The 10,766-nt window shown below is 34.7% G+C and overlaps 1 protein-coding gene across 1 annotated transcript in view; it reads left to right on the top strand.

Moving 5' to 3' along the window:
• Window positions 1–1,433: 1,433 nt before the first annotated feature.
• The window catches only part of LOC117124930 (hyalin-like), a 15,195-nt gene continuing 5,862 nt past the window's right edge, over window positions 1,434–10,766 (top strand). Inside the window, exons 1-6 of the mRNA XM_033271267.1 lie at window positions 1,434–1,458; window positions 1,664–1,915; window positions 2,360–2,479; window positions 4,283–4,540; window positions 8,323–8,613; window positions 8,987–9,271. Coding sequence (XP_033127158.1) covers window positions 1,434–1,458; window positions 1,664–1,915; window positions 2,360–2,479; window positions 4,283–4,540; window positions 8,323–8,613; window positions 8,987–9,271 — 1,231 coding nt within the window. The remainder of the gene's footprint in view (window positions 1,459–1,663; window positions 1,916–2,359; window positions 2,480–4,282; window positions 4,541–8,322; window positions 8,614–8,986; window positions 9,272–10,766) is intronic.

Here is a 10,766-nt window from a genome sequence, read left to right as displayed (position 1 = left end):
TAACATGTTCAAATATAAACATGCATCAAAACTATTCCTAATCAGTTCCCTAAAAATGTAAAGTTAGTACATATTAAAAACTCTGTACACATTTACTGTAATTGCACTAATTTGAATATTCATCATACAGCTATTGAATCGACCTACGGTATAGGACAAACGTATCTTTTAAATGGTCCTCATATCCACACCCTACTTCGGATCGTCACCAAAATGTAAGCATTTTTTAATTGAAACATGATAATCTATTCTGAAAAGTTTCATCAGATCCATTCATACTTTTTTTGAGATATTTAGGTTTAGAACCTTAGTACTTTAAAATGACCCACAAATTCACACCCAAATTTGGATCGTCACCAAACGTTGATGATTTCCTTATTACTTGAATAAACTTTCATGAAAGTTGTAGGCCTAATCAGATCTGTTGATGAGTTTTTGAAATATCTGGTCTGGGACGTTTTCCTTTGAATAGTGATCATATCCACACCCACTCCAGATCGCCACCGTTTTTGAGACAACGCGCGAATCGGCAGACGGGCTGTGTCACGGTTGTTGGAACGTTAAGCACGTTCTCTTGAAGCCACCACCGGAGGTGCCTGGCGACAAATGCGTTCAAGGGAATCTGAGCTGACAATACAAAGGGTTATTTTTACATGACAACAACATAGTGAAGATGTGTATAAGAGACAGCACACACACCCTGTCACCCACACACAAAATTACACGACTGAAAACAAATCACCTGGTGGAGATAGGAAATTAGAAATTTGGGCGGGACACCTGTGTACCACGGCAGCAGCAATGCAGTGCCACCCGACTTAAATAGGCCTACAACATGTACATACGGATACTAACATGATCCCTAGTCTTTAAAGACACAAGTAGTTACGCTAGTGTAATGAGTATAGTACTGTGGACTTGTGTGCGGTGTAGCTAAACTTGTAAATTTCCAACTCAATGCAAATACTTACTCAATGATTGTTTGATAAACCTGATGGTGCACTCTTTTTGAAATTACATCAGTGAATACCAAAACCAAGATGGTATCCAAATGACCATCTTTTGGGGACGGAAACATACCTTTGTATATGTACTGTGCCCCACTCGTATCATATAAAACGAAACTAAAATGATTAACAATGATACCCCTACTTCCTGAAATCAAATTTTTTAAAGAAGGTTTTGCTATTGTTATTAGAAAGTACAATCAGCCTATTCAAAATAATATTCAAAACGATAGATTTAAAGCTTTTAAAAAATCACATATGTAAGTATCTTAACATAAGAATTATTATTATTTTATACAAAATTCAACCACTTTTATCTAAATAAACAAACCTTGTTTAATGATTGGTTGAAATCTGTGCAATATTATTGGTTATTTATTCTCACGCTAATATATAAATGTCATACATAAATTTATTGCTATTAAGATGAATGGAAATAGTTGGAAATATGGTATCACGATTAAGTGTAATATAGTCTACTTTTTAAAATTCTTTTAGTTTTTATCAGTTTAAGAAAAAAATTAAACTCTGTAATACACTGCCACTCCTAATTAACCACTCCAGTACTTAATAGTTATATTGGCCTACGTAATATTATGGCATGTAAACGCCTCAGTATTTTGTATCGATATATATATTTTTATCTTTTTTTCAAGATAGTTCATGTGAGGTAGGATGGGATTCATATCAAGGAAGCTGTTATAAATATTTTGCTGTCAGTGTATCTTGGCAAACAGCCAGAAGTTCGTGTCAAGACAAAGGAGCAGACTTGGCTGTGGTGACAAGTTATGCAGAGAATAACTTTATCGTAAAGAAAACCAGTTACAATTCTGTGTGGATCGGCCTGACAGATATATATAGAGAGGGTACCTTTAGATGGATTGATGACACAGGGTCTTCTTATAGAAGTAAGAGCTAATAATTGATTTCAATTTTATTTCTACCTCCCTTTATGAAAAACGTATGTATTCCCATGGTAAAGGGTTTTTACCAGACTGGAACCAAAAGAGTATTTCGACTGAAATTTGATGCTTATTGCTTTCTAATTCCAGTGTCTTTAGTTCAAAGGAGATTTCTTCCCTAAATGCTAGAACAATTCCACTTCTGTTACCGGTAGAAGTACCAGCCTATCAGTTTAATGTCTTACACTATTATGCTGTTTTCAAGAGATGTAAAGATATATTATTAATACTTGGTAAAATTTTACAGTATTCATTATATTAGAAAATCCCATGTTTCACTAGGTTGAACAAACTAATTTAAAAATAGAAAACATTACTGTTTGAAGGAATACTATATTTATATACCATTTATTAAATATGTATGTCTTTTTCATTTCTACTAAATTATAGACTTTGCTTATGGTCAACCGAGCAATTACTATAATAAAGATTGTGTTGCGATTAATTACTCGAGTGGCAAATGGGCCAGTCTTCGATGCAGTTCTAGACTGAAATACGTGTGTGAAAAAGGTATAAATGATCGTTTTACCAACAAAAAAAATTACACGGGACGAGAGGTTCAAATATTATTCAACAACTGAAAATATGATCAAATCAATACTACAAAGGGTTATTTCTACATGACAACAACATAGTGATGTATATAATATAAAGTTATAAAGTAGGATTATCTGTAGTGATTGTTTTAGGAATACTACATAATTTTATGAACTTTAAATCCTATTGTAGACTTTTCACATCCAAATCCTTGTTTAATAATTTTAACAGAATATGTAACTGTTAGTGAAAACAAAAAAGGATAAGTTTGATCGTCGCGAATTCATTTAATTTAACTGGAAACGTTCGATTTTCAGCTATTTTCGCTATTTTCCCCCACATTTCTCTTCATAACTTTACTACTTGTCCGATTTTCGCCTTAGTTCTTTTATCCTTATTCCAATTTTAATATTAGTTTTAATAATCTTAATTTAATCCATAAGGTTGCCAAATCTCGTCGGACTTTTTGATTTTGTAACCGTAGTTTTTCATATTTTCCCTTGTAAAACCTACGGTTTCAGTAGAAATGTGGTGAATCGCCCGAAGTTTTTACGTAGCAGCTCTGCTGATATTGGACCAATTTCGGCATTGTTGTGGCAACATTTAACTTTATTTATGACCTAAAACATATGTAAAAATCAATTTTATTGGTTAATAAACGACGTCGGACTTTTTATTTTGGTAAGAATCAACCAGTAGCAAGTCAGTTTAGAAGCTTTAGAACAGCGAGCGAGTATTCGAGAAGGAGCTTAACTTTGGAGTTAAAATATAGAATGTTATTTGCTTTATCTTGAAATATTATTTTGATTTTTAGTTTGTGCATGTGTAGGTGAATGTATAGCTATATTTTTTAATGTATTTACATAACAAATATAGTAGTTATGACAGTATATAAATGACGATATTCTGCTAGGCCCACATATTTTTCTCGGCGAAGCTCTGGTTTCAAATCTGATAACAGGCCCGTATCCAGGGGGGTTATGGTTCGGGAGAACCCCCCCCCCCCCCCCGGAAGTTTGGCTGTCTCTTATACACATCTAGATGTGTATAAGAGACAGGGGTAAGATAGAGTGTTCCAACGTGAATTTTATGCTGCTGTTAATGTCTCACTGCTTTTAATTGACTTTCGACAAACTGGATTCGGCAAACTGGGTTTTGGCAAACTAGGATTCCTTGGTTTTTGAGTCGACAAACTGGTATTCGGCAAACTGGGATTCGGCAAAGTGGTCTTGGCAATCTGGCATTCGGCAATGTGGATTTCGACAGTCTGACCTAGATCTGTCTCTTATAGTGTTCAAATCTTTATCCACATATCATCAACACTTAGTGTACGCATCTTTGGACAAGATACTCCATCTTGAATTGTAGGTATTAGTTTTGATGAATTGTTTCCATTTCTTCATAATTTAAGTTATTTGTTTAATATTGTTTGCATTACTAAATTTATTAAAATGTATCGAGTAAATGAAATTTAAATTGTGGGACACGGGTCATGCCTCGTCGTATCCGACACCATAAGTAGTACCAAAAATGTATCCTCACTTTACAGTTTTATGCACCACCCTTTAAAGTTTTTGGACAACATTTTCTGAAATTCCGCCACTCTTTAAAGAGAGGGCTGCTACCATTTGTAATGTCAGTTTATAATACTTATTTATTTATAAGTTCAATAATACTTATTTATTTATAAGTTCAATATTACTGTTTAAGATATATCATTTTACAACAAGAGAGAGATAATTATTATTTAATATTTCTGTTGGGCACAAGATGCAGATAATGAAGACCCACAATTTTACGGATGTCCGGAAGACGTAACTGTTGATACCTACCAAAGAACGTCTTACGCAGTGGTCACCTGGGTGGAGCCAACTGCATCCGATAATAAAGGTATAAAAACAGAAGTACAATCGCATTCGCCTGGACAAAGATTTGAACTCGTCGACGGAATAACAACAGTGTACACTGTGCGATATTGGGTACAAGATTATGTAGGAAATGAAGCTGAATGTCTTTTCAATATAACTGTCATTGGTAGGTTGTTTTTTCATTTACCATGAAAAACACTTATGACTATTATTTGTTATAAATAATAGCTGTTTTTTGGCTGTTGCCTTGTGGTTTGTGGAGCAGCTGGAGTGTCCTATAGATCCGAAGACCTATAGCGGCAGTAGCATAGCTACTGGCAGGAAACGTTATGCCGGTCAGGTCGAAGAGGAAGAACCAGGCTAAATTCAGTCAGTATCCGACCAGTTTGTCGTAATTCATACATACAGTTAACATTTAATATGATACAGACTTTCGAAACCTTTTATTAAAGTACTAAAGGCCATACGCACGTGTCGGCGATGGCGTGAGAGGGGGTAAGGCATCCCCCTCCGTCGGCAAAACCTGGACCGTCGGCTCAAACATAATAACTGCCTATCCATGACGTTATTTTGATTTCTAATTAACTAATATTGTGGCCGAAAACCACTGTTTGGGCCATTCCTAAAACTAATACACGAACTCTTCCAGAGATTTTTATGCCAGGACCCTGACCGAGGTTCTGTCTAGTCAGTCCCTTGATTCGGACCTCCTGTCGGACATGTTGGCTTCCATGTCGACAATTTTCTGTACCATCACTGCCACGTGTGTATACTTGCAGGTTATTATTGATATATTTATTTCCTTACGCATATTATTATCTTAATTGAACAATATATTGATTATAATATTTATTATAAATATGCTTATGACATTTAATCTGATAGGCATATTTATTTATTTTTTTAGCTGATAGCCGTTTTGTTAATCAAGTTATATAAGCCACTATTGATTTTACAAATATTCAGTGATAGTATCGCGTTTTGGAATGGCTTCTCATGGCATCTAAATAGTCAATGTCACAAGTCTGTCCGCCGTACAGATGTAGTCATGATAAGGGTAAGATAGAGTGTTCCAACGTGAATTTTATGCTGCTGTTAATGTCTCACTGCTTTTAATTGACTTTCGACAAACTGGATTCGGCAAACTGGGTTTTGGCAAACTAGGATTCCTTGGTTTTTGAGTCGACAAACTGGTATTCGGCAAACTGGGATTCGGCAAAGTGGTCTTGGCAATCTGGCATTCGGCAATGTGGATTTCGACAGTCTGACCTAGATCCATTCAGTCACCCGGTTTTCCTGGTTTAACGGGAGGACTAACGTCTAGGTATCCCTAAAAGCCATTGTTTACAGAAACCATGCCTAATTCTGCCGTTTACCAAATGTGGTTTGTTGCAATTGATTTTGTTGGACAAAGAATTCGAAATAGATTGTCAAGAATACCCCAGACCCACAATGGCTGAAAAAATCTGATTATGGCACATCTAAATGGCCGGAAATGGAGCTCTCAGATTCAAATTTGAATATAATTTTTAAAATTTAGGGATTCCCGGACCGGCTGCTCATACCCAGTGGCGGCGCTACGGGGGGAGAGGGGTGGGAACAGGGGAATTTACCACCCCAGAAAATGTTCATTTTCCCAGTTTCTCCCTTCCCCCAAAAAGAAGAATACCATCGAGGAGCAAACATTGTTATATATTTTCTACATGTTAGTAGACTAGCTAAAAAATCGATTAAAAAATAAGAATCTGAAACCCCTAAATTGACATATTTTTTAACCATTTTCGAGACATTTTGTACAAGGCCCAACCACACCCACCTTGGGCAACCCAGCATATTTCCCCCTCCCCTAAAATGTTATTTTTCCCTCACTTCCCTCGCCCTGCTAGATTTCAGACGCTGGCGCCACCACTGGGCCAGACCCCTCTTTGAACTTGCCACTGCTAAAAGAATAGTGTGATGAACGGCACTTTTAGAAAGAGTAAGTTTTTCCGCATACTAATACATTATGACATTATCGCAGCAACGTATGAACAAGGTCCGAAGCCGTGGTTAGGTTTTCTTCGAGGGCCTACTACCCAGTGGGATATAGCCTCGCCCGCTTTGGTGTATTTTACTAAGTATCTCTTTTTACGCGCTAGTGCGCCACTCGGTCATTGCATTGGGCAAAATGCTGATAATTAATATTCCGGAGACCTTTAAAGGGGCCTGGCTTTAGCCAGTGTGAGTTCATAGCTGTTACGAACAGCTATGGCTTTGGCCAATGAGAGTTCATAACCAGTGGAGGATGTGGGTTGAAATTTTAGGGGGAGGGGTGTCAAAAATGTTTCCAAAAACCCCCAAAAAGAAAGGGAGTCAGGGAGTCCCCCCCCCCCCGGAAAAATTTGGCGGTTGGCGGGAAATAAGCTTTCCCGACTTCTGAAGTGTCTTTAATTACTTTCAAGTTCTTCAAAATTCAAGGTTTTATGTCCTCTTCTAAACGGTCAGGTAAATTTTCTCATTCTTATTACAGTAAATATTAAATATTATTATTATTATTATTTATTTATTTATTTATCTATTTATTTATTTATTTATCTATCTATTTATCTATTTATCTATTTATCTATTTATCTATTTATCTATTTATCTATTTATCTATTTATCTATTTATCTATTTATCTATTTATCTATTTATCTATTTATCTATTTATTTACTTATTTATTTACTTATTTATTTATTTATTTATTTATCTATTTATTTATTTATTTATTTATCTATCTATATATCTATCTATCTATTTATCTATCTATTTATCTATCTATCTATTTATCTATCTATTATTATCTATCATCTATTTATCTATCTATTTATCTATCTATCTATCTATCTATCTATCTATCTATCTATCTATCTATCTATCTATCTATCTATTTATCTATCTATTGATCTATCTATCTGTCTATCTATAGAATTTATTTATTTATTTATTTATTTATTTATTTATTTATTTATTTATTTATTTATTTATTTAATATTAAATAGAATAGAAAATAAACAAACAAAAATAATGTGAAAGTTTGGTGATGGTATTTACCTGGTGTGATATCTGGTATTTGTGCGTGCCAGACATGTTTTACATGTTGGGCCATGTTGGTCTTGTATTCAAATTTTGAATAAAGTGTGCTAGATACGTATTACAGTAAATAGGCCAATTATGTGTGTACCGGTATAGGTCTAGATACAGAAAAAAAAGAGTATTTGCATACGTATTCTTTTTGCCATGAATCGATTAACCTCAAAGAAAGGGGGTCCTGCCCCGGGAAAATTTTGATTCCTAGATGGCAGAAAATAATCTTTCACGACTTCTGAAGTGTCTTTTAATGAGCTTTAAGTTCTTCAAAATTCAAGCTCTTGAAAAGGTCAGGTAAATTTTTTTCATTCTTATTACAGTAAATATGCATATTAGTGTGAAAAAAAATGGGGTAGCATACGTAATTTTTTTTCTATGAATCGATGAACACTAAAAAGAAAGGGGGGTCAGAGGTCCTTCCTGGGAAAATGTTGATTCCTAGATGGCACGAAATGAGCTTTTCCGACTTCTAATTTTCCCAATGTAACAAAAAAAAAAATCAGCTCACGGGTCCTGAAAAGGTGGTCTAGAGATTTAATTTATATTTTATTTTATTTATTTATTTATTATATTATTTTATGCCCAAGTGGGGGAGGGGGTACCCCTCCAGATCCAACAATATTATAACTGTTACCGTACGCCACTGGACAGTGACACAAATGAAACTAGGATTGACGTTTTAGTTTGCCAAATTTTTTATGAACTATGCCATACCTTATTGAATGTTATGCAACAACCTGTCTATTACGGTAGTCATGAACGTCTTCATAACTGACCTGATTTGATCTTGTAGGAATTGATATCGTATGAAGTCAGTTATATAACATTTTAATTGTAGATAACGAACGGCCGCAGCTCGAGTGCCCAAAGATAACTTCTAACTACTATTCAACAAACTACGGCAGTATTATCTACGCTTCCACCGACGACGGAAGTCCTAATGGTACAATTACATGGACTCCACTGGTCGCTATAGATAATAGCGGGATTCCACCTCTTATCACAAGTTCCCCTAACAAGCCCGGTGACGTGTACCCAATGAGGTTGTTTCCACCATACTCAACTATTATAACAGCAACCGACGCATCGGGTAACTTTGAAGAATGTGAACTACATTTTGCTGTTGTTGGTTAGTAGGCCTCTGGAATTTTTTTTGTTCAACGCTAGCCTAATCATTTTAAGGCCCAGTCCCCTCTGATCACTGACATATATGGGGGTACCCCTACCTCCGCCAAAGCTTGCATCCCCAGTCGCCCCATTGACTGTTCAATGCAAAACAAAAATCAGGCTCAAAGAGTTAAAAATCACCTCATATCACCTTATTTTGCCAGCTAGTGCCCCTTCCTAAATCATCGAGCTCCTCATTTTTGTATTTATGCCGTTCACATCGTTTTTATTGTTTTATTTTTGTATTTATGCCGTTTTCATTGTCTTTATTTATTGTGCTATATAAATATATGACCATTGACCATTGGCGTAAATAACATTATTATCTTTAATAGACCTTGAAAGTCCTGTAGTAAATTGCCCGTCACACTCTAACAACTTTGTTGCAAAAGCATCGGATTCTTCTTGGTCAGTGTTCACAGACAGAGCATCCAAATCTGCCCGCTTATATTGGTCACCAGCCAACGCCACCGACAACAGTGGCACTGTGGTGTCTGTTACATCAAATCACAACCCTGGTGACGTATTTCCGGCCAGTAATGTTGCACATCAGATTACGTATACAGCAAACGACAGGGATAACAATATTGGGAACTGCTCATTCTTTATAAAAGTTGAAGGTTTGTAAATATTTATATTATAAACATATATACAAACATGGAATATGTATACAGCAAATTTTATTTGCTTTCATGATGAAGATACAGTTATATAGTTTTGTGATAGCATGGAGGTATCTTTAAGTTTTGTTGCCCAAAACATATACATATTCTCAAACGCAAATAAAATATAAAAACTTATATAGCAAAAATGGAAAATAGTATAAACACTAATTAAGTCCGGTTCCCTATGCACAAAACAATTGTATAATTATTATGCTAGGTATTATATTTTCTCCTTCCAGCTTAACAAATATTTTTCAAAATTATTACAAATAAAACAGAATCAGTGATAAAATTTCTCTTCAAAAATTTAATTTAAAATAAAAAAGATATATTATACATTAATACTTAAACATACAAAAATATTATTTTTTTACTGTATATATAATTTTATTTAACATTTTAAAAACCTTTTCTATATGGATTTGAACAGTAAATTGTTTAGCATCACACTTCAATTTAAAAATACCACCTGCACCATTCGATAAATTTAAGTATAAAGTTGTACATGGTTACTGATGAGTTTACAAATAAAATAGGAAAAAATCGAAGAAATGCAATTAAAATTGTGAATAGCTCTTATAAAAAGGCCAAATAAGTTAAAAACTTTCACAAACAATACTTTCCTGATCTAAAAGACATTTGCGATAGGTAAGCCTGCCATATACAACACCTTTTGAACAGACTGTGCTCGAAATCGACTATTTGTTAACCAACAGTGCCTAAAAACCATAGGTCCTTCAAAATGTACTGTGTACTATGTTTAAAAGTTTCCCTTTGGCGTTCCAAAATTGCAAGATTGTAAAACAACTCACCGAGAGACAGCGAATGCGAAGGTGTACAGATATGCTCTCGCGAGACAGCTACCTGTCCGGTAATAAAACGATGGTAAAAGTCATTATTTTTCCTCGTCGAACCTGAAAAATGGAATGATATTCACTTCGTGTGATCGAGGATTTGATGCCCTATGTTGTTACTGTTGTCATACCAGTAGGTTTCGAATCCCAGATGTTTATTGAGGACCTCGAATTTGCATTGTGTTCAAGAAGCGTAATTATAATATAGATAAACACAGACCCTTGTGGTACACCACAAGTTAATGGGAGCTCAGTTCTTGTAATTCCATACTAATAAATTGCTTTCCATTTTTCTAACCGAACCTTTATGCTGCTACGAACAAAAGGAAACAGTTATTAAGAACAGTAGCAGTAAAAAGCAATAAGAATTATCTTTCTTTTATTTTTATGAAGGAGAGCATGAGTTAAGGCATTTGTGGATCATTTGCCTATTTTGCTTATCCCTTTTCATTTTCAATGATACATACACTGATATTTGATTTGTTTAACTTAATTGACATAACTTAATTATTTCGACTGTATGTTATAATACGTAATGTTTATTTTCTTTAATTGTATGTTGAGTTGATTTTGAAATAAATGATTAAAATGAAATT

This window comes from Anneissia japonica, unplaced genomic scaffold (assembly GCF_011630105.1).
Source record: "Anneissia japonica isolate Jap-2015-1 unplaced genomic scaffold, ASM1163010v1 scaffold8236_len642391_cov169, whole genome shotgun sequence".
NCBI lineage: Eukaryota > Metazoa > Echinodermata > Crinoidea > Comatulida > Comatulidae > Anneissia > Anneissia japonica.
Note: the sequence above shows the minus strand (reverse complement) of the source record. Positions and strands in the feature narration are given on the sequence as shown.